At 39.9% G+C, this 24438-nt stretch overlaps 1 protein-coding gene across 5 annotated transcripts; it reads left to right on the top strand.

Moving 5' to 3' along the window:
* Positions 1-1618: 1618 nt before the first annotated feature.
* PPP1R36 (protein phosphatase 1 regulatory subunit 36) lies at positions 1619-24409 on the top strand. Of its 5 annotated transcripts, none has more exons than XM_043920980.1 (11): positions 1619-1718; positions 2524-2588; positions 10198-10284; positions 11169-11266; positions 11366-11432; positions 13325-13423; positions 18320-18454; positions 22791-22833; positions 23162-23340; positions 23430-23621; positions 24167-24409. In XM_043920980.1, exons 1-11 carry the CDS (start codon positions 1653-1655, stop codon positions 24348-24350), a joined length of 1215 nt encoding a protein of 404 aa, XP_043776915.1. In that variant the 5' UTR covers positions 1619-1652; the 3' UTR covers positions 24351-24409. The 5 variants fall into 5 exon arrangements, with proteins under 5 accessions (XP_043776915.1, XP_043776919.1, XP_043776916.1 ...); XM_043920981.1 differs by having other exon boundaries at positions 1629-1925; XM_043920983.1 differs by lacking the exon at positions 10198-10284 and having other exon boundaries at positions 1629-1925.
* The last annotated feature ends 29 nt before the right edge of the window (positions 24410-24438 follow it).

The raw sequence follows: 24438 nt of genomic DNA, 5'->3' as shown, positions 1-24438 counted from the left end.
CTAAACTGAAGAGGTTGCCTGGAAGTGTGGTAAATTGGTACCACCCAGAGTCCTTGTTCTTCCTTGGTCCTTTTTGGAGCTTCAACTCATTATTTCTCCTTGTTCCCACCCAAAGTTAAATACCCAGGTTGGAGACAAGCATTTGATGACTGGGATATTTTGGTGAATTATTTTCAAATGAGTCATCTTATAATAAGCCAGCCTCTAAGGCCATAGCCTCAAAAGCAACATTGCCAGTGTACTGGTGGGTTTCCTTATATCTGAGCCAATTGGAGCAGTTACCAGCAGTGGACTCGAGAGTGGATCATGAATCTTGGTGTTTACAATTTTATACTACTGTGAACAGTGATTGTGTGTTACCAAGTAGACTAGGATGGTGGGGTTAAGGGGAAGCAGTGGAGTGTCTATTGCTCTTGTTTGTAAAGTTTATGCGAGGAACTTCCCCGGTGGTTAAAACTCCACCTTCTGATGTAGGGGGTGCCAAATTCAATGTCTGGTTGGGGCACTAAGATCTCACATGTGTGCAGAGTGCAGCTGAAAAAAATAAAAGAAACCAACTAGTAAATGGGTGTTACCCATCATCCCACCAATGTAAAGTTTATATGAAAATAAAATCAGGTATTTACTGACCATCTATTTAATGCTAATTAAGTTGTGGGGCTAAAACAAAAGCAGAATATATGTGGCATTCCCAGTCATATAGTGTTATTTAGCATTGCTTACCATCAGTGTTAGGAGGGGGAAAATACCAAACAATCTGCATATCAACTCAGTTGCAAGAAGAAATTACGAGACACATGGTTTGAAAAGTAAATGCAGAAATGAAGTTGAACGTGGACTTCCCCAGGTTGCTCAGTGGTTAAGAATCCACTTGTAAAAGCAGGAGAGAGGGGGTTCCATCCCCTGGAGAAGGAAATGGCTCCCTACTCCAGTATTCTTGCCTGGGAAATCCCATGGACGGAGGAGCATAATGGGTTACAGTCCATGGGGGGCTGCAAAAGAGTTGTACACAATTGAGAGACACTGTTGAATACCCATTGACACAAACCAAGGTTCTTCGCTTTCAGCCACACTAATTCTCAGTACTTTACTTCAGGGTGATGCTTTACATACATTGCTCCTTAAGAATCCTCAAACACCGATCATTTGGGTATCTTCAGACGACTTCAGACTTCCACATCTAGTTATGCTGCAGAACCCAGTTTCAAAAACCTTGATTTTCACGGTTGCGCCGCTCACGCCACGCCACCCCACTCGCCACCCCACCCCCCACCCCACCCCACTTAATTTAGTCCCAGTCTGGATTATTTTTTTTGTTTCTCCAACCTGGATTTAAACTTCATTTAGTGCTAGCAAACTTGGGAACAAAGGGAGCTTCCCTATGGAACTGAATCTAGTTTTTCTAATTAAAAACAAAGCCAGTGACGTGGTTGGCTTCTCGGTGGGAAGGCAAGAACTGACCCCTAAGGAAGAAACCCTCGGGCAGCTTCGCAAAGAGACGCCAGTGCGCCACCGCAGCCCAGGGTGTTGGCAGAGGCGGGAGCTACGCCCACCAGCCACCGCGGCGTAGGAAGCAGGGTCCCGCCCCCAGCCCCGGCCCCGCCCCCAGCCACGGTTTCCAGGCGACGCTCTGAAGCGGCCCGCTGGAGACCATGAGCACTGTCCCGGAGTTTTATTCGAGGCGGCGGCGGTGGGACTCGCACTCTGCCCAGTCGGATGTAAGTGCAGCTTCGGCCGACCCCCACCCCACGGCGGGTAGAAGGACAACCCCGCGGCCCCCGCCCACCTCCGGCGCCCGAAGGGGCTCGGTGGCTGGGCCGCGGCCTTGCCTTCCGCGCTCCCCCGGCGGGGCGCCGCCGTAGCCTGGGGCGAGCCGCACTCGAAGAGACCTGGGCAAAGTGGTCTACGAAAACCAGATGATGGAGGTGTGTTCAGCAAACGGTCAGAATTGAATTCCGGCTCCCCACGCTGATATCCAGATGTAGGGAAGTTCCACCTCACCACCTCTGATGGGTTGTCTGCGAAATAAGAAACCCTCGGAGGAAGCAGTCCTGCTCGGTCCGGCTGGGACCCCCGGAGAGGAAAGGCTCCGGGCTGGTAGCTACGCAGCCTTGGAGAGCGCGAACCTGTAGTACGCTCGCTTGCTTTTGAAGGCCTGGGTCAGGGTTACAACAGGTGCTTAACTTCTCTGAAAGATTGGGGCCGCCTTGGGCACCAGTTTATTGTGGTCTAAGTCCCAATTAATCGGTAAATAGGTATGGTGAGCCTTGAGGTGATGCAGGCTCTTAGCCTTCCGCTGTTCCTTCCCTTCCTTCCTTTCTCCCCTACTTTCCTCCCTTCCTTACTGTTTACTGAAACTACACCCCGAAATAATAAGATAAAATCCTGGCATCAAGTTAAAAAAAAAGTTTAAGGCTCTATAGCGTTAAAGAGCAAATAGAATTATTGTTAAAAGTTCATTATGACGTGTTGCTTTTAAATTGAACCTTTAATTATTTTTGCTGCAATCATTTCGTTTTACAGCAATTGGGATTGCGATTAGGTATGTGGTACTGGAAAGATGAAACCAAAACACTTGAATTCAGAAGGTAAATTTTAACAATTTTATTATATTATAGCTTTTATGAAAATTACATGTGTTTGTGTAAAAAAAAATTCAAGCAATACAGAAGAGTACAAAGAATAAAATGAATGTCTCCTGAACTCTCACCATCTAGAGATAACTATTTTGGCAGCCTTCCAGATATCACTTTCTGATGACGTTTATCAGCTGCTTCCTATGTACCAGAAACTGTGCTAATCAGTTTATTAACCCTTTGAAACAGCTGCATGTTAATCCACTTTTATATATGAAGAAACTGATGTCAAAGGGCTAAGAAGTTTGAGGAAAGCTAACTGACTTGGCCAGATCACACAACTCAGAGGTGACTAAGATGTTTTAAATCTAGGTCTACTTGGTTAACACTCTATATTATTAACTACTTTATAAAATTGCTTTTTGAGTTATAGAAATAGAGTTTTACATTAATGAGACCATGTTATACCTGCTGCAATAGACAGTAAATTTTACAAGGTAAAATTATTAGATTAGAAGAAAGAAAGTGAAAGTCACGTCCGACTCTTTGTGACCCAGGCCAGGATACTGGAGTGGGTAGCCTTTCCCTTCTCCAGGGGATCCTATCTTCCCAACCCAAGAATCAAACCCAGGTTTCCCGCATTGCAGGTGGATTCTTTACCAGCTGAGCCACAAGGGAAGCCCAAGAATACTGGAATGGGTAGCCTATCCCTTCTCCAGCGGATCTTCCCTACCCAGGAATCGAACCAGGTTCTCCTGCATTGCAGGCGGATTCTTTACCAACTGAGCTACTAGGGAAGATTAGAACTAGTTTTAATTCTCCACTGGGAAAATATTGACTCTATTAAAAGTGTTTTTGCTAAACTAACAAGACTAGCCACCATCTGCTATGCACCTGTTATGTCCCAGGCATTTGCATATTTTTCTGATTCATAAAACAGCCTTGAAAAGTGAGTGCTAATGTTTCCTCTCCACTTCATAGATAAAGAAACATGGCTCAGGGAGATTAAGCAATTAAGCCAAAGTTACATAGCCAGAACAGCAGAAATGACATTTCGAACCAAGATTTATCTGATGCCAAAGTCCTTTCCACTTTAAACAGTATCTCCCTCCAATAGACTGTAAGCCCTCAGTGGCAGGAGCTGTCTTAGTCATCTTCACATCCCTGAAGCCATCTCCAGAATTTCACAGAGTAGGCACTCACCAAATGTCTACTGAACAAGTGCATACTGTACTGAGGACATGGGGGCTGTGGGAGGGAATTTGGAGTGTCATATACCCAAATAATCTGCTTTGCAAAGTAACAACTTGATCTCAGGAGTATTCAAGTTCTATCACATCAATTTAAGACCTTGGAAATTTCTTCCATGGTTTTGGTCTCCCTCCACCTAGGGTAGGTAGACCACCTTTTACACCCACTAGCCAACAGGAGTTCACAGACATCTAGGTACTCTCAGATTCAGGTCAAGAGAAGATGACCCCTTTTCCTCTCCCCCACCTTGCAGTTCCTGGCATCTTTCCTGGATGAATGACACTGGGACTCTTACCGTTCAGAGAAGTAGTGCCCTATTCACAGGCAGAGTTTGTCTGACCTTTGCAGATTATACCCTGAGGAGGATAACTGTATCAGAATATAGCAGTATACCCATTATCTCCATGCATGAAATGACACAGTAATGGGCAGGGAAAGGGTAGTCATTATTTCTCAAGAAAAAGACCATGGAAAGCAGTTTGGAGGGAGACCTGGGTTCAAATCCTGGTTCTGCTACTAATTTGGTGGTCATAATTTGTCAAGTTACTTAGCCTTGTTAATTATAAGTTCCCTTATTCAGAAAATTAAATAATAATGCCTTCTGAGGAGTAAATGAGGGCATTGCATAGTTCATCAGCTTGCATGCCCATTTCTTTCTTATTTGTTAAAGAGGGAATACCTCGGAGACTTCCCTGGCTGTCCAGTGGTTAAGACTTCATCTTCCAATGCAGGAGCATGGGTTCAATCCTTGGTCAGGGAGCTAAGATACCACATGCCTTGGGGCCAAAAATCCAAACATAAAACAGAAGCAATATTGTAACAAATTCAATAAAGACTTTTAAAATGGTCCCCATCAGAGTATCTTTTACAAAAAGGAATACCTTTATTCACAGGTGAGTTGGCCCACAAGACATGCATCTCTCTGACAGAGTGTCTGTAGTTCTATCGTTTCATGTTTCAGGTGCCTTCTACTTCCAGCTGAGAGAGAATCAGCCCCTGTCTGAGTCTTTGCTAAGGTCATGGACTCCCCTGAGGATGCACAGGAAACTATACCTTCAGAAGCCTTGGACTTATTTTTCACCATAGCCTAAGAAAAGACTCTAGTAACCCCTGAAGAGCTCTAACTGGTGTGGAAGCCAAGAGTGGTCCAACCCTCTGCATCTTAGTGATGAGTTCTAGGAGAAAATATGACTTTTTTCTCATTTGTTTCAGGGCAAAGGAAAATGACATGATTGTTCTATAAATATCAGGAAAGCACATCAAGACAACATGGTCTAAATAGGTTGCCAGATTGAAGGGGGGACTATGAAGATTGGAAGAAAGTATGGATCTAGGTCAGACTGTGGTTTGGGAGCCAATCAGAGGTGCAATTTAAGGGACAGTTTTCAATTATTACTAGTGCTGCTGCTTAGTGATTCCAAAAGCACTGTGAGCATAGTCTGCTTTCAGAGCTATGGCAGGACACTCACAAGGAGGAATCCATCTCACCATCTGAACCAGAGGATGACTTTAGTCAAGTTAAAAACCACTCAGACAAGTGTGGGAAGGTGTTATGTGTCCAGAGGTCATAAAAATAAAGATGAAGGTTTAGCAGTAAATGTCAGACTGTTGGCTAAGGGCATGCACTGCCACAAGTTCCAAATGCTGAGACATGGTCAGTCTCTCTGAGCTTTAGTTCTCCATCAGTAAAATGACATCCATGTACTGGATGATTTTTTTGATGTCCTCTAACCCCAAATTCTATGGTCTTATGACTTTATAATTCTAAGTTCACTTGACTTAGTTCACAGACCTGAACTGTAAGATCCCAAATGTGTCCTTTTCCTTATCATAAGGTTCTCTCATCTCCAGTTTAACTCAGGCAAACTAATAGGGGAAGAAATGTTGAATTGTAGAGATGGATCTGAAACAAGGTTAGGAGGGAAGCAGTTTCATTTGATATTAACTGAGATTGGGTGTTTCTATATTCTCTCATCTTCTAGAGAAGAGAAACCATGGGAAGGGCTGGTGACCTGAAATTTCTTTAGCCCGGGGGGAGAGTTAACAGCCAATGGCTTATAAGTGCCCAAAACACTTTGATGGTCCAAGGGAAAACTGAAAACAGCTTTGTGTTCTTATACAGGGTGGTTATATTAATATTAATGCTGCACATTAGATATCCAGCAAGCAGAATGGACTTCACAGAGCTGTTAGAAAATGTCTGAATGTTTAGGGGAATTGACCATCTTGTTAAAGACTAAATGGTCTGTCAATAGAATGTATTGACCACACCACTTCCTCTATACCTCTATCAACATTTTTTAAGGTATGTGGGTTATATATCAGTACATTCTTTTTATTCTTGGAGGAGGAAATGGCAGTCTACTCCAGTATTCTTGCCTGGGAAATCCCATGGACAGAGGAGCCTAAAAGAAGGCTACAGTCCAAAGGTCACAAAGAGTCAGACATGACAGCATGCACGCGACACAAATTCTTGTTATTACAGAAAAAAAAACAAACCTCAAATAATACAAAAGTATACAGCTCTCTTCATCACCACACCACCTCTCTGTCCTATCCAGTCCCCATCTCTCTCTGGAGATAGCCACTATCACCATTTTGTATCCTTTCACTTCTTTTTTTCTCACCATTCCCTCAGTATTTCAGCACACCCTCCCCCTAAATACCCAATCCATGGAGACCAGTGATAAGAAGAGGACAAGAAAGAATGAAAAGTTCAGGAATCATCCACTAACCAACTTGGTGCCAATGTTCTGAAAAAAAAGAAAAAAGTCATTCCCTTGAGGTGACATATCTAAAAGCATATACATGCTTTTAGATTCTAACCTAGTTTTCACTCTGAATATTGCCAGGATGTTGGCAAAAACTCCTGGAAGAAGAAAGTACCAAACTGATTAACTTTATTATTCCCATGGGAGGTATTTCTCTAAAATTATGACTGTGGGCAACCAATGCCAGAAAAAATGTAAAGGAAGTTGTTTCAAAACTTAACGTTGACAAGGAGATGATAAGAGTGTATGTTCATGCTTAGAGAATGATTAGTCTGGGGAAAAGTGCTGCTATGTACTGTATCTACACTTAAACTTAACAAAGAGACCTGTAACTGTGGGCAGAGATTAAGCGTCTAAGTCATGTTATCAGTGTGGCATTATTTCAGGCAGAAAAATAAACATCATAATCCACAATGGCTGCCAAACTAATGTATTTGGTAGACACCACAATTCTCTTAGAAAGTGCATTCTTTATAAGGCAGAAACTGCATCCTGCTGATCTTTAAAACACTTTTTTCTGTTTTCCTATTAAGCATTTCCTAATAATCCTGAGAGTCTGTGCATTGACTGTAATCAGACAATGGTTTTTTTTTTTAATTTATTTTTTTATTGAAGGATAATTGCTTTACAGAATTTTGTTGTTTTCTGTCAAACCTCAACATGAATCAGTCATAGGTATACATATACACCCCCCCACCTTTTGAACCTCCCTCCCATCTCCCACCGCATCCCACCCCTCTTGGTTGATACAGAGCCCCTGTTTGAGTTTCCTGAGCCACACAACAAATTCCCTTTGGCTATCTATTTTACACATGGTAATGTAAGTTTCCATGTTACTCTTTCCATTCATCTCACCCTCTCCTCCCCTCTCCCCATGTCCATAAGTCTATTCTCTGTGTCTGTTTCTCCACTACTGCCCTGTAAATAAATTCTTCAGTACCATTTTTCTAGATTCCGTGTATGTGTGTTAGAATATGATAGTTATCTTTCTCTTTCTGACTCACTTCACTCTGTATAATAGGTTCTAGGTTCATCCACCTTATCAGAACTGACTCAAACGTGTTCTGTTTTATGGCTGAGTAATATTCCATTGTGTATATGTACCACAACTTCTTTATCCATTCATCTGTCAATGGACATCTAGGTTGCTTCCATGTTCTAACTATTGTAAATAGTGCTGCAATGAACAATGGGATACATGTGTCTTTTTCAATTTTGGTTTCCTCAGGGTATATACTTAGGAGTGGGATTGCTGAGTCATATGGTGATTTTATTCCTAGTTTTTTAAGGAATCTCCATACTGTCTTCCATAGTGGCTGTATCAATTTACATTCCCCCCAACAGTGCAAGAGTATTCCTTTTTCTCCACACCCTGTCCAGATGATGGCCATTCTGACCAGTGTGAGGTGATATCTCATTGTGGTTTTGATTTGCTTTTCTCTGATTATGAGCAGTGTTGAGCATTTTTTCATGTCTTTGTTAGCCATCTGTATGTCTTTGGAGAAATGTCTGTTTAGGTCTTTCCCCCACTTTTTGATTGGGTTGTTTTTCTGGCATTGAGTTGTATGAGCTGCTTGTATATTTTGGAAATTAATCCTTTGTCAGTTGTTTCATTTGCTATTATTTTCTCCCATTCTGAGGGTTGTCTTTTCACCTTGCTTATAGTTTCCTTTGCTGTGCAAAAGCTTATAAGTTTAATTAGGTCCCACTTGTTTATTTTTGCTTTTATTTCCATTATTCTAGGGGGTGGGTCGTATTTCTATTCTAGGGGGTGGGTCATTATTCTAGGAGGTTGGTCATAGAGAATCTTGCTTTGATTTATGTCATCGAGTGTTCTGCCTATGTGTTCCTCTAAGAGTTTTATAGTTTCTAGTCTTACCTGTAGATCTTTAATCCATTTTGAGTTCATCTTTGTGTATGGTGTTAGGAAGTGTTCTAATTTCATTCTTTTACATGTGTGTTCAGTTTTCCCAGCACCATTTATTGAAGAGGCTGTCTTTACCCCATTGTATATTCTTGCCTCCTTTGTCAAAAATAAGGTACCCATAGGTGCATAGGTTTATTTCTGGGCTTTCTATCTTGTTCCTTTGGTCTGTATTTCTGTTTGTGTGCCAGTACCATACTGTCTTGATGACCGTAGCTTTGTGGTGTAACGTGAAGTCAGGAAAGTTGATTCTTCCAGCTCCATTCTTCTTTCTCAAGACTGCTTTGGCTATTTGGGGTCTTTTGTGTTTCCATATGAATTGTGAAACTTTTTGTTCTAGTTTTGTGAAAAATACCATTAGTAATTTGATAGGGATCACATTGAATCTATAGATTGCATTTGGTAGTATAGTCATTTTCACAATATTGATTCTTCCTACCCAGGAACATGGAATATCTCTCCATCTGTTTATGTCATCTTTGATTTCTTTCATCAGTGTCTTATAATTTTCTATGTACAATTCTTTTGTCTCCTTAGGTAAGTTTATTCCTAGATATTTAATTCTTTCTGTTGCAATGTTGAATAGGATTGATTTCCTAATTTCTCTTTCTGATTTTTCATTGTTAGTATATAGAAAATGCAAATGATTTCTGTGTATTGATTTTGTATCCTGCAACTTTGCTAAAATCACTGATTAGCTCAAGTAATTTTCTGATACTATCTTTAGGGTTTTCTATGTACAGTATCATGTCACCTGCAAACAGAGCTTTACTTCTTCTTTTCCAATCTGGATTCCTTTTATCTCTTTTTCTTCTCTGATTGCTGTAGCTAGGACTCCCAAAACTATGTTGAATAATAGTAGTGAAAGTGGACACCCTTGTCAGACAACACTTACTTTTGATATTACAGCAATGCCTGACACAGAGTATGGCCTCAGTATATATTTATTGTTGCTTAATTGTGGTCCATTGTTAGTTAGGCCCATTACTACTCAATAATGGTTGTACAAAAACTAAAGAGTCTAAGAAACCCTGAGTTACGTAAAGGTCCTGAAACCTTCTTAGAGATAATCAAGCTTTTAGAAGAGTCCACAGCGATGACAACTGAGTCCTGCTCGGGAGGCAGAACTGCCTGGTGAGTAAGCACATGGCTCTGTAGCTAGAGAACTGGCTCCAGTTCTGGCTCTGGCACTTGCTAAGTGATCTTGGTCAGTTTACCTGATCTCTTTCTAAAATTCAGTCTTTCTCATAATGGACAAATTGTGACAGTAGTAATATTTTCCTCATAGAGTTGCTGTGAGGATTGAATGATATCATACTTCGAAGCACTTTGCACATAACAAGTACTCAGTAAATAAAAAAAAATCCTTCCAAATTGATCACAAGCCTTCTATTTCTTGTGAAGTTACAGCTGGATTTTCAGATGAAATGTTTTGTTTATGGTGATATTCTGGGGTCTAGTGATATGTAGATGCTGAATACAAAGTCTGATTTTTTCATTTTTTCCTCGGTGGTTGTTCCACATGTGAATACATGGATTAAGTGTGGATGTGCCTCCAATTCTCTCCAGGACACACAATACGTATCAGTCCTAAGGTTCCATGAGCCATGGCAATGCTCTGATTAGTTTCTCCCAAGAAAAGATGAAGTTCCTAATTTTCTCATTTCTATTACAGTTTTACACCTGCAGTAGAACTCAAGGAAAGAGGAAAGAAAGGCAAAGCAGTTCACTTTGTTGAAATTGATGGTCCAGCTTCAGACAGGTAGCTTAACTACCACCATGGCAGTGTTGCTAATAGTGCCTCTTAGCAGAATGGCTTAAGCCTCTACAAACTCTTAAGAAAATATCACTCCCATCATCTTAAGTTGAAATGTAAATACGCATCAAGGAAAGAACATGCCCTATTTCAGAATTATGATGGGAGTTAGTCATCCCAGTGTATCCTTGTGATAATTTGGCTACAAATGAATTTTCAGCTTCTTATACTTCTAAAAAGAATTGAAAAGGATAGATGTGCCAAAAATAGATGAGCTAAATGTTCTATTTTGGGTGAAATTGATATTTTCATTTTATGTCAGGCAGTATGCATTCCTCCTATCCCTAGCATAGTATATGCAATGTTTAATAAAATATATTCCAAAATGATCCTACATTAAATGAAACCCACGCATAACACTCAGGGTCTTCTTACTTTATAGTAAATACTTTCTGTGCCTCAGGATAGATTAAATACAACTAAAACCTTTCAAAGGACTACTAAAGGGCTTCCCTGGGGATTCAGTGGTAAAGACTCCACCTGCTGTGCAGGAGATTCGAGTTCCATCATCCCTGATCCAGGGAGATCCCACATGCTGTGGAGCAGCTAGGCCCATGTCCCACAGCTGTTGAGCCTGTGTTCTAGAGCCTGGGAGCGATATCTACTGAGCCCATGTGCTGCAACTGCGGAAGTCCAGGTGCCCTAGAGCCTGTGGTCCCCAAGAAAAGAAGCCCTGGCAATGGGAAACCTGCTCACCGCAACTAAAGAGTAGCCCCTGCTTGTGCAACCAGAAAACCCCTTGCAGCAACAAGGACCCAGCATAGCCAAAAATTTAAAAAAAAAAAAATTTTTTTTAAAGCACTACTAGAGACTGTCATGTCCCCTAACAGGTTAACAGATAAACGGTTTGCTCTAAGAGATGATAAGTCACCCAGAGGCTTGGAGAAACGGAGTCAGCAGGGCAACGTTACACTCCACGATGCTAAATGTGAGTAACTGTGTCATCACCCTTACATGTGTTCCCTGGTGTCAGCCTCTAAGGCAGCAGTTTGTTCCTCTTTCAACTGTCCATCTTCTCTCCCTTCAGTTGTGGCTTTGCTTTTACTACAAGATACTGAGATGCCGCGTATCTGTTCCTTTACAACATTTATGAGGTATGTAATGCTTGTGAGACATTTTAGATCTTTTATCTTTTATTTTGAAGTCATTCCATCTGATAAATGATGAAAAATCTGAGTTTAGGAGAAAGAGCTGGCTCTATGCTAGCCATCCTCTCAGGATTCTGTTTCAAAGACTGAGACCAAAGGGAGAAAAAGTCAGGTCACAGGAGCCCAAAATAAAGTCAAGGAGTATGGAGAGCATATTGTCAGAGTTCCAGCAAGTATGCACTGTGTGTATGTTAGTTAAAGGGTATGCTCACTTACTGAAGATCAGTGTTCTCCACTAGTTAAGTCTGGCAGCCCCAAGTACTAGGTGTGTGACTCTGGCAGAGCTTCTTGTCCTTCCTAAGTGTCAGTTTCCTCAGATACAAGTTTGGAAGTCCTGGTGTCACAGGTAGCTGTGTGTGGAAGGTGCTCCACGTGACAGCTGCACTTGCGACTGCTCAGTGGAAAATGGGTGTCCTGAACTGTGGGAGCGCCCTCAGATTCCCTCAGCATTCAGTGAAGACCATTCATGGCAAACATCTGAGAGTCTCTGCCTGATGCTTTCTTTATTCTATGGCAGGAGCACCCTTGCCCCTCAGGGCAAGCTTGGGGCACTAGGGAGTCAGCGTCCCAGAAACAGCCTCCAGTCAGTGATGTGCTGGAGGGAAAGTTGGCAGATAAATAGCCCACCTTCCCCCTGTCAGGATAACTCTTGAGTTTTCTGCACTGTCTCCCAGAGTCCCCCATGGGACTGAACTCCACAGTGATAATGAACTTGTTAGCACCCCTTTTCTGTCTCACCTCTCCGCTGCCTTACTGATGTTTACTCTGGTCACTTCCAAGTAAACTACTTACTCTCATATCTGTTTCATGCACGTTTCTGAGAGAACCCAGCCTAGGACAGGTAATTATTAATATCGTGGAAAAAAAAGTCTGCACTGCTCATCTTCATCTTGCTCTCAAGGTATGGTTAAGGAAAGCATGCCACAGTAAACATTTCCATCTGGGGCTAGAAAGGAAGCAGCAAAAATTTTGTAAGAATATTTGGAAAGAAAACAAAGGCTTTTAGTTTTAAAGCACATGATGTAGGACTGTAAATCAATGCAATCTTTTTGGAGAGCAAAACTTATATGAAACTTTAATGTACAGATATTCTGTGTCCTAGCCTTTTCACTTCTAGGAAGTTACTAAAAAATGTGGCTATGAGAATGATTACTGCAGCAATGTCTATAATATTTTTTAAAAACCCAAATATCCATCAGTATAGGATTAAATTATGAGCTACAGAATACTTTATCCAGCTGTTGAAAAAAATGAGAAAAATCTGTACATGGTATCATGGAAAAGAGGTCCATCCTACACAGATAAGTGACAGAAGCAAGTTTCAAAGACTTGTGTATACAGCATTGTCCCATTTGTTAGAAAAAAATTTAAGGCATATATTCATGCATATGTATGTGTGTTGGTAGGGAAGGACCTTATATGTGATTGTCTGTGCTCTAGAAAGGTTAGGATGGATTCATGCCAAACTCTTAACAGTGGATTCCTCTAAGGAGTAAGATGGTGACCTAAAGAGTGAGGGGAGAGCCTTTTTACCTCATACATTTGTGTACATTTTTTAAGCAATAAAGTTACCTATAGTATAAAAACTTTTAAAAAATGAAAACTAATTGATAAGCAAAATTGTAATTCAATTGTGACCTCCTAAAAAGTTTTGTTTATAAAAGTCAGATTTCTTATATCTTCAACAGTTATAGTAGATAGAATTTTAAATGTAAATTAATTGTGTGATGGGTATGCTGACATGTGTTTCTACTTCTTCTTGTGTGCCTATGTATTTTTTTATGACTAGCTTCATGATTGAAATACATTGTCATTATTTTCTTTTAATCTCCTCATAGGAATAAGAATCTTGACAATTTCCTTATGGCATTGTTGTACTACTTATATTATTACTTGGAAAAAATCTCACAGGAAAAGAAACCCAAAAGCTATATGATGTAAGTAGAATTTTATAGTGCATTAAAAAAAATTGATTTATTTATTTCTGGCTGAGCCTCGGGGCTTCCAGGATGTTAGTTCCCCACCAGGGACTGAACCCAGGGCCCTGGCAGTGAAAGCACCAGTCCTAACCACTGGACCACCAGGAAATTCCCCATAGTGCACTTCAAAGCTTTATCACTGCCAGTATTAAAACTAACTTTTGTGTAGACTACAGAGATGATGGAAATTGAGAAATCTTGGATTATTAAGATAAAATGTTATTTAGTATTTCTAAGATAAAAAATAAAATGTTTATTATTATTAAACATTTTATAGGGAGGAGTTCTCCAGTTTTTTTTTTTTTTTTGAGTTCTCCAGTTTTAATGCTCACTGAATAATTCAGATGGGTATTCTGTTAACTAAATATTCCAAATAATATAGACCAGCACTGCCCAATAGAAGAGTATGCTCAACTTTTGAGAGCTATGTATGTAATTGAAACTTTTCTGATAGCTATATTTTCAAATTGTAAAAAGATACAGGTGAAATTAATTTTAACAAGGTATTTTATTTAATCCAGTGACTCAAAAATATAATCATTCCAACTTGTAGTCAATGTTAGGAAGTTATTAATAAAATACTTTGCTTTTATTTAGCAAGTTTTTGAAATGAGGTCTATTTTATAATATTCCTCAATTCAGAGGAATTGAACAATGTGGATATAGATATTATTTCTGTTTTTCATGCTTACAAAGTTCTTGCTAAAGCATTTGTAAGCATCTAATTAAAAAAAACTAAGAATTAAAAAAAATTAACGGGTTTGACCCAAATGATTTTCTGCATTACAGAAGAAAACAAGATTTCTTAGGCTACATATGAAGAATTTAATCACTTTAGGTGGAGGTGGCTCAGAGCTATACAGGGCAAGAATCTGGGAACTCAGCGTCCCAAGCGGAACAATGCCTCTCAGGCATGGTGACCTTTGCAAGCCATGAAACTTTCCCAGTGCCCTCCCCAGTACATGTGGAACCAACCCAATGATTTAGCTCTTAGAAATGTTGGATAGGAGTCATCAGTTTGTTGCTGTGGAATGTTTTCAAAATGCAAAATCCTTGCACATAAACAAGCAGCCTAAAAAAAAAAAAAAAAACAAGCAGCCTGAGAAACATTTTGTGGACAGATGAATGTATTGGGATAGCAGTTTTCTAAGGAACCAAATAAATAATTCAAACATTGCTGCTCCAGTAAAGCCATTATAATATGCAACATCCAGCAGAGCAGCCAGAGATTATGAAGTGTTTCTATGGTAGCAGAGGGGCTCAAGCTAGCCGTGGGCTCAGAAACTTTGAGGAGTCTTACTGTTTCCAAAGATGAAATTTATTAGACTTTGATAGCATATTAGCTTTTATTTTGTATGGTGTTTTCAAATTCTGTAGATTATTGCTACTCAAGTCAGAGACATTGTTTTGGTTCTTAAGCTATAAGAATAGATAAAAGAAAGGTTTCTTAGTTATTTTTGAAATGTACTAAAATTATAGAACCCAGTAATATTTGGTTGGGGGTTCCTTGGTGGCTCAGATGATAAAGAATCTGCCTGCAGTGCAGGAGACCTGGGTTCAATCCCTGGGTTGGGAAGATCCCCTGGAGAAGGGAATGGCTACCCACTCTAGTATTGTTGCCTGAAGAATTCCATGGACAGAGTAGTCTGGGGGCTACAGTCCATGGGGTTGCAAAGAGTCAGACACAACTGAGCGACTAACACTCACCTTTTTTTTCAGTGATATTTGTATATTTTCATAGAATGAATCAGTTACAGAATGACTGAAAAATTCAAGCCTTAAAAGTAATGGTTCTGTGGTGTGATTCTAAAAAAGCATAACTTCATTTTCAAGTTTCCATTAGTTGATTGGTTTATTTATTAAAATAGAAACAAATTAAATTACATTGAGATATCTGGGCATAACTTAAAAATTAATTTCAGTCAAAATAATGAGGTCTAACAGAGAGATAATAGTTAGCACTCACTTTCTTTTTTTTATTTATTTATTTATTTTTTAATTAGTTGGAGGCTAATTACTTCACAAGCACTCACTTTCAGTTATTGTCCAGATTAGATAAGATAATACATTTTATCCTAACCTAGTGGTTGGCACTTGGAAGGAAAGCCTATAACCTGTGAGAGGTGAGTGGGAAGAGATATAGAAAGATGTCAAAGATACACTTAAGATGTCAAAGATACACTTTGATGATCTTAGATGACTAAAAGACCTCATTCCAGAAGAAGAAGCCTTATCCCCATTTTACCGATGATGAGGCTAAGGCTCAGAGAGTTTAAATAGCTGGCTGGAGGTTACCTGCCAAGTTAGTGGTGGAGCTGAGACCGGAACGCACGCCTCTGATTCCGCAGTCTGTCTGTCCCTCACTAGTCAGATTGGCTTTCTGTCGCTAAGGCTGTCCATTTGTAATTAGGACTTACAGCTTCCGAACAAAGGCTCAATTATGTATGCAGTTTTAAACATCATAAGTATTTTCAAGTTGTTACAAGCTTCAGAATTATAATTTTTAATGTTGGCATAACGTTCCATCAAGCCACTGTATGTTAGTGACTTATAGAGCTGCCTGTTAAGAAGCAATGTAGTGTAGTGATAACGGCACAGACTTTGGTGCCTGGCTTAAATCCCACAGGGACTCATATGTTAGATCCTTGTCAAGTCCTTAAACAGTAACTGGCTGTGTTACTCCAGCCTGTATTACTATTCCTATTATCCCTCCATTTTATATATTTTTGGAGTCTCCAGTTTTTCTGATAGACATAAATAATTGCATTGATATTTTCATATGTTACATTTCTCCCCTAACTTTGGATGATTTTTTAAAAAGAAATTTCCAGGAGAGATTGTTGGATCAAAACTTATGACTAATTGTGTGGCACTTGAAATTATTACCAAAATTTTTTTCCAGAGGATTATACCTGGGTTTGTTTTAAATGCTAGGCTCTACCCAGACTTAATGGAACCAAAATCTGAAAGAGGAGTTGACATTGGAAATTTGGACTTCTAGCAAATACCCCAGGTGAAATTTTTTACACTATTAAGACTTGAGAACCATTTGCCCAAACATTTCAAACCATTTCTTCATTGTTGTTTGGTTTGCTTTGTTTTCAGCAGCGAAAGGAGAGCTTAACTATTGGCAGATCTGGCAAAGTAGAGGTAAAGGCTGAAGGTGGTGCTTCTGAAGGAAACAGGGAGGCAGGAAACAGTGATGGTCACTGGGGTGCTCGTGGGAGCGTGTGTGTTGGGTTATATGATATTTGGGCATTTAAAGTTGGAACCCACTTTTATCTTTTGCAGAAGCTCATGTTATTCTTATGACTCACAGGCCTTCTCACCATGTGTGATAAAGTTTTGTGCTTAGAAACCTCTATGTTCTCCTTAAACCCACTCCCTTTCCCCACAGCTTATCCTCCTGTGGTTAGTCTAGTGGTTAACAACAGAAGGGCCAGTATGCTGTTCCTGTTGTTTAAAGTGCATTTCATCTGGTTTAAATCTTTCTGAAAACAAAAGGGCAGGAAACAAGATAGTGACACTTCATTTTTCAATAGCAACCACTGGAATATATTGTCGGCAATATTGTTTCCTACTGTATTGTACTGCAAAGCTTCTAAAATTAGGCTTCAGACATGCTATAACCTAAAAACAGATTGTCTTTTAGAAAGTACATTTGCAATTCAATTGGATGGGGCTGTGTTTTACTGGGAAGCAGGAAGGTGATTGTAATTGATGCCAGAGTTCCCAGAGTAGTTCCTCACTAGTGCCTTTTTAGCAAATAAAGAACTGAGGGTGGACAAATGTTGAGTAGTTCAAACATTGAGCCCCCAAACGTAGTAGGAACGTCAGAAAACCCATAGGCAGCTAAGGTGGGAAAGTCTCCATGGCTGTTATAGCGAAACAGCAGGAAAGTGGGCTACTCACTGCCTCAGAAACTAGGATAGGGAATTTGTTACTTGAGCTGTTCTCAATTAGGACTGTCTGTGTATAAAATTAAGGGTACATCAGTTCAGTTCAGTCTCTCAGCCATGTCCGACTCTTTGAGACCCCATGGACTGAAGCACGCCAGGCCTCCCTGTCCATCACCAACTCCTGGAGTTTACTCAAACTCATATCTATTGAGTCCGTGATGCCATCCAATCATCTCATCCTCAGCCCCTTTTCCTCCCGCCCTCAATCTTTCATAGCATCAGAATCTTTTCAAATTAGTCAGCTCTTTGCATCAGGTGGCCAAAGTATTGGAGTTCAATCCTTCCAACGAACACTCAGGACTCTCAAGAGTACATAGCACAGTATATAAAGAATCTTTAAAAAATGAATACTCAGGACTTCCCTGGTGGTACACTGGATAGGAACCCCCCTGTCACTGCAGAGGACACAGGTTTGATCCCTCATCTGGGAAGATCGCTCAGGCTGCAGAGCAACTAAGCCCATGAGCCACAACTACTGAGCCGACGCTATAGAGCCTGTGCCCCGCAACAAGAGAACCCAATGTAATGAGAAGCCCTCACACTGCAATGGAAGAGTAACCCTTTGCGACTAGGGAAAGCCCGTGTTCAGGACCGAAAACTCAGCACAACCAAAAATAAATAAATTAATAATATTCGGCATAAACTGGAGATGCTGATTACAATGATAAATGTCAAGGACTTGGAGGACCTTCCTCTGCCCCAGCTCAAATAAAAAAAAAGAAACGATAAGTGAAATGTGTTGACTCACTTCTGTTTCTTTCAAACTAGTTTATACTTCTGACTTTTCACTAGTTGATAAAGACATTTACCAAATTAATCCAGATTATTGTTTTTCTTTTCAGGGGGCCTTGTAGAGAAAAAAGAAATTAATCCAGATTTTTGTTTTTCTTTTCAGAGGCCTTGTAGAGAAAAAAGAAATGGAAATGATTATCAGTAAGTTAGAAGCAGCACAGAAATACTTGGCACAGAAGTACTGTGTCCTCGTCCTGGGCTTGGGAATGCCTGATAAGCATCACATGAGCTGCGGAAAGTAAGCACCCATTTAGATCTTCACTTGTGTGTATATCCACATCCTTACGACCCTTAACTTTGACTTTTGGTGCCCTTGAGAAAGGCTTATTCTTTGTTGTACAGAATAAGTGGGCTCAACTGAGACTGTCCCAAACTCACGTAATGTAGTGTTGGGGAGAGCCAAGTGAGTCCAGGAAGAACCCCAGAATCTCAGCTGATTTTTTTTTTCTTTCTTTCAATTAAAGTTGATTTACAATGCTGTGTTAGTTTCTAGTGTGACAGGTATTTTAACAACCTGCTACCACTTGGGTTTAAGTTTCTTTCAGATTGAATAGGATTGAAACATATACATTACCATATGTAAAATAGATAGCTAGTAGGAAGTTGCAGTATACACAGGGAGCTCCAGCCTGGTGCTCTGATGACCTAGAGGGGTGGGATGAGGAGGGACGTTCAAGAGAGAGGGGACATATGTTTACTTACTTCTGATTCACGTTGTTGTATGGCAGAAACCAACACAATATTATCAAGCAATTATCTTCCAAATAAAAGAGTAAGAAGAGTAAAAGTAAAAAAATTCTCTCAAATTATATCAGCTCAATGAAATCTTGCTTTCCTGTTACCAGACAAGGGCTACTTGGCTGCCTTGGGTAAGAAGCCGAGTGATGGGCCAGTGTTGAAGTGGGTATTGGGTGTGTCCTCTGCCCTTCTGCTGCTTGTTTTTTAGAAACAGTTGTGGGTATGAGTAAGGTAGGAGTAGTAAAATGACCCCATTTGTGGAAGGATATTTTTTACCTTAGGAATGACAGTTTATAATAACTAATATAATTAAAATTTTAAACTGTCATATCACAGGAAAGTTGGGGATCACAGGAGAGAAAATTCCAATCCTTAACCCAAAATCTCCCTCTCTGAGTACTAATTTCACAATAGGCTCAAGACCCGTCTCTGGTCATGGTCAAACTTTTAAATTTTTTTTTAAACTTTATTGGCAAAGAACCCAATACATAATTTCTCTTGTCTCCACATTCCCCCACATTTTTCAAAATACAAATATTTGTATTGTATATACTTTTTTGTGTTCCACATTTTTTCTGTGAGCCTTATTCTAGTATTCTGCTTATATAATCTCACCTACTACTTTGAATAGCACTGTGGTTATTCTGTCATATAATGTACCAGTTTGCTTAACCATTCCTCTTATGTACGCTTGTGTAGTTTCAGTTTTTATGCTTTCTGTTTTAACATTGAATATCTTTATATAAGTAACTTTGTTCATTTGCGCTGTTTTTTTGTTGTTGTTATTCAGTCACTGAGTCATGTCTGACTCTTTGCCATCTCATGGATTGTAGCACGCCAGGTTTCTCTGCCCTCCACTATCTCCCAGAGTTTGGTCAAATTCATGTCCATTGAGTCAGTGATGCCATCTAACCATCTCATTCTCTGCTGCCCCCTTCTCCTTTTGCCTTCAATCTTTCCCAGCATCAGGATTTTTTCCAGTGAGTCAGCTCTTCACATCAGGTGGTCAAAGTATTCTAGCTTCAGCTTCAGCAAGTCCTTCCAATGAATATTCAGGGTTGGTTTTCTTTAGGATTGACTGGTTTGATCTCCTTGCTGTCCAAGGGACCCTCCACAGTGTTCTCCAGCACCACAGTTCAAAAACATCAGTTCTTCAGCACTCAGCTTTTTTTATGGTCCAACTCTCACATCGGTGCATGACTACTGGAAAAACCATAGCTTTGACTATGTGGACCTTTGTCAGCAAAGTGATTTCTCTGCTTTTTAATATGCTGTCTAGATTTATCAGGAATAAAGTGGCTAGGCCAAAGTAGAAACTCAGTTGTGGCTGTCTGGTGGTGAAAGTAAAGTCCAATGCTGTAAAGAACAATATTCCATAGGAACTGGAATTGGAGTTGAAAGGAAAAATATAACAAATCTAGACAGCTTCCTAGTATCTTTTCCTCTTCTTTAAAGGACACTAATCCCATTATGGGGCCACATCCTCTTGACCTCATCTAAACTCAGTTATCCCCCAAAGGCCCCAATTCCAATTATCATCACTTTGGAAAGGTTTTAAGGGCTTCAACATATGAATTAGGGTGGGGGAAAGACACATTCCATCTATAACAGGGTTAAAAGAACACTCTAAAAAACATTTTTAAGTACATTTTTATTACATTGTATTTTTTTATACAAACTTTTAAAAGAACTCATGTTTATAAGTGATTGCCTCAGTACATTACCTAGAGATGTTGGTCTTTCTGCCATTGTGGGCCATGTCACCTGCTTTGGAGAATAATCAGTTTTTTAGCTCACTACCCCCATTCACGTAACAAATTTTATATAGGCCAAATTGCTGAACAATGGATATTGAGTAAAACAGATTATAACATGACTTTACCAGAAAAAGTTGTTAATCGGCCATGGGTGTTGATTATATCCTTGCATGAAGTTTGTATTGCTCTTTTTGGTTGTTTTTATTTAGAGAAGATAAGGACAATGTTTTTGCCAGTTATGAGTTATGAACTGATTTTAACATTATTTAACTTCTTCCTGTTGTGAACAAGCTTCTATTTTGTGTATTTTCTGACTTTTTTTTCTAATGTATGCATACTTAATGTTGGACTAGAAGACCTTATGCTGTTTATCTCTGGAGATAAAGATTTCAGTAGAACCAGTAATTTAGCGGCTGTTAATTTAGTGCTTTCATGATTTTTGAGAAGTAGGAGGACATGTCTTTCTGTTCTAAATACATCTGTGAAATCCTGATATTACAAAAGCTTCAGCAAAATTTTGATGAACTTGTTGAGTAAAAGTGCTGTGTTTTCCGGGATAGATGAGAAAACCTCCAAATGGCACAAGCCCATGGAACTGGATTTGATCTTTGGTTATGGCCAATTCTGGCTCCAACCCCACCTCTACACTAGAAGACATACCCTCCTCCTCTGCGCTCAGGGCACGTGTCATCTGACTGGCGGTGGGGATGGGAATGGGGACAAAGAGGTTTCTTTGAAGCTCAGGTGCTTAAGTCATCTTTAAGTCCTTCTTCCCAACCCTTACCTTCAGTCACTTGCACCAAGGCCTCTTTTCCCTCCCCCAAGCACATGCCTTTGAAATTTCTCTTCCCTTGTACAGAGCAGGCCTTGACCATCTTTTAAACCTAAGGCTGCAGGGGTCCTAGTGGGAACACAGTTTTTTTTTTCTCTCCCTAGCCCAGAACCCCATGGCTCTAGGCTTTACACACCTTCAGGAATGACTGAAAATATGATTTGGTTTAGAGCTAAGAGTCTCATTTAGCATGAAGGAAAAAGAAACCACATAACAGACCATGACAGTCTCTGAGTTTACCAACAGCCTGGCTTCCCCCTCTTTCCTTTGGATTTCACCCTCACGGGTAAATGTAAGCCCTCTTTGTTGACCAGCATGGCAGCCACTTACCGCCTGTGGCTACTGAGTGCTTGGGATGTGGCTGATCCACATTAATATGTGCTATAAGTATAAAATATGCACTGTACAAACAGTTTAAAAGTGAATAAAATAGCTCACTGATAACTTAAAATATTGATTATATATTGAAATGATAATATTTGGGGGTAAAATAAGTATATTATTAAAATTAATATCACCTGTTTCTTTTTACTGTGACTCCTAGAAGGTTTTAAGTCACATTTGTGGGTTGTATTATATTTCTTCTGGATTACGCTCTTATCAACCTGTGTCTGTTTTGTTTCTGACTCTTTTTGTATCCAATAGCCATAACCACTGTTTGAGATTTTTTTTTCTTTATTTTAAAGTCAGTCTCTAGTTCTTTATTTCCATTCCTGCTAACACCTTGTGTTACCTCTTCACCACTGTTTCCCTCTTCTCACCTCCTGGACATACACTTTACCAGATATATTTGGAAGAATACATTTCCTCGCTGGCTTGTTTATCCTGAATTTATACTCATTATGTATATCTTGAATTTCTATTAATTTATTTTAGCTTTTTCTATGAGTCCCACTTTATTTTTTTTAATAAAGTGTAGTTAATTTACAATGTTGTGTTAATTTCTGCTGTACAAAGTGATTCAGTCACATAAACATCATTTTTCATGTTCTTTTCCATTATGGTTTATCACAGGATATATTGATTAACCAAACACTAGGGGTTTTGAGCTGGGTAACCTCGGAAGTTGAAGAAGATGACATTGGCACTCATTCACAGTGCCTTTTTGATAGCGTTTATGTGAGTAAATAGTTATGAGATCATTGGTAATAATCTGCAAAGAGCCCTTTTGAAGATAAAGGATTGCCTAGATCACTGAAATATTGAACTTCCCTTTTAACCTATAGTTGTGATTTGTTTTATTTCAGGGGAAAAATATCAGATACACAAAAAGACTGGAAATTCTTTGAGGTGAGTTACTTACCTTTGGGGACTCTGCTCTTTGACATGAAACATGAAGTATAGCAATAACCAATAGTTACTTTTCAGGCACATATTTTTAGTAAATATCTTCTAAAAAGGATCCTAATAAGCTGTGTGCCATTCCTTAAATCTTTGGTCTGATTTTCCTCCTGCAAAAATGAGTACGTGTATAAGTTCCCACAGCTCTTCAGGCATGTGGAGAGAGTGGGTCGTCTTGGTTTGCGTCTCCTTAGCGGTGTTCCATAGACAGGAGTTTCCCATGTCATTTTTCATGTCATTGCTGTGGACTGTGATTCTTGTCTGTCTTCTGTCGTAGTCCTTTTATACATTCTGTACATACGTAGCCTGGATTGTCTTCCGACGTCAACACTTCACAGAGATTGAGGAAGAAATAGGAAGGCTCTTTCGTTCCAACATGTTCAACATTCCTCGAAGGAAGCGCGAGGATGAAGAGTCAGGAGGGGAAAAGAAGCGCATGACTTTTGTACAATTCAGGTATGACCTTTTGACTCTCCTAAGTTCAAGGACGTTGCTAGAAAACAGGATGATGTGACCTAAATGTCATCCCTGCTTCTCCCTGCCAGGAGAATGATGGCAAAACGCCCAGCGATTAAAAAAGCCATTCACATGCGCTCTCCAGTCATGTCCACTCTGCTGCCCTCTCTCAGAGAAAAAGCTCAGAATGTCTCTGAGAAAAAGTACCGTCAAATAGGCACGAAATTCCCAGCCCAGATGCAAGAGCCCAGGGAAACTCTGGACTCTTTGCACATGCCAATGTAAGTGGCCCCAGGGGAGAGGAAGGAGAGACGGAGAGTTGTGTGTGGCTTCCTAGTTGGGACCCAGGAGGGGCAGGGGCTCAGACACAGTGCTTCTGCCAGAAAGTTGAAAAAAGGTGGAAACACAGTCTTCCCACCATCCCTGGCTCCTGTCCACCTGTTTTCTTTCCAGATCAGCTCTTGGTATACGCATCTAGGCTAGAAAAAACTAGAAAGTTATACTAGACTTCAAACAGTTTTAATTTGGTGAAGTGAGTAGCAGACTTTGTAAGACTGAGGTTTTCCCATTAGAAGAGTAATCTTTGGGAAATGTGGTACAAAATCTTGCTCGGTGTCAAGTTTTTGGACCCATATTTAAGACTACAGTGGTGGTTCATAGAAATAGGGAAAGCTTAAAAAAAGTAATAGGTGCATAAATCTGTGTGGGTGTGTGTGTGTGTGTGTGTATCAGTCTTAGCTTTATACACATACAAAGCACAACCTTAGTTGTGCCTTAGTCTTTGACCTCAGCAAAGATTCATCTATACCAATAATTCTTTCCACAGAGTTGGCATCTTGGGGGAGCCTCGATGTCAGTTCAACCCCCATACCCTTATCCCCCTTGATCCAGAAGAAAGCATGAAGTCTGGGAAATCGTCTTCCCTGATAGAAAGAAATAACTTGAGGATTCAGGATACACTGGACTTAGTCATGAGAACACTGTCCTCTCAAACAACATTCCCTAAATAATCTATACATTCCACTTCTGTAGTTAATTCTTATATTTGAAGTAAACTACTTTGACTTAATCACTTATATAAGACTAATGTTTATTATT

The sequence above is a fragment of the Cervus elaphus genome, chromosome 12 (assembly GCF_910594005.1).
Source record: "Cervus elaphus chromosome 12, mCerEla1.1, whole genome shotgun sequence".
Taxonomy (NCBI): domain Eukaryota; kingdom Metazoa; phylum Chordata; class Mammalia; order Artiodactyla; family Cervidae; genus Cervus; species Cervus elaphus.
Note: the sequence above shows the minus strand (reverse complement) of the source record. Positions and strands in the feature narration are given on the sequence as shown.

Coding starts and splice junctions, on each gene's coding strand:
- PPP1R36 (XM_043920980.1), top strand. CDS start 1,653: ATGAGCACTGTCCCGGAGTTTTATTCGAGGCGGCGGCGGTGGGACTCG. Junction 13,424..18,319: donor AAACCCAAAAGCTATATGAT/GTAAGTAGAATT, acceptor TTTTCTTTTCAG/AGGCCTTGTAGAGAAAAAAG. Junction 23,622..24,166: donor GACTCTTTGCACATGCCAAT/GTAAGTGGCCCC, acceptor TTCTTTCCACAG/AGTTGGCATCTTGGGGGAGC.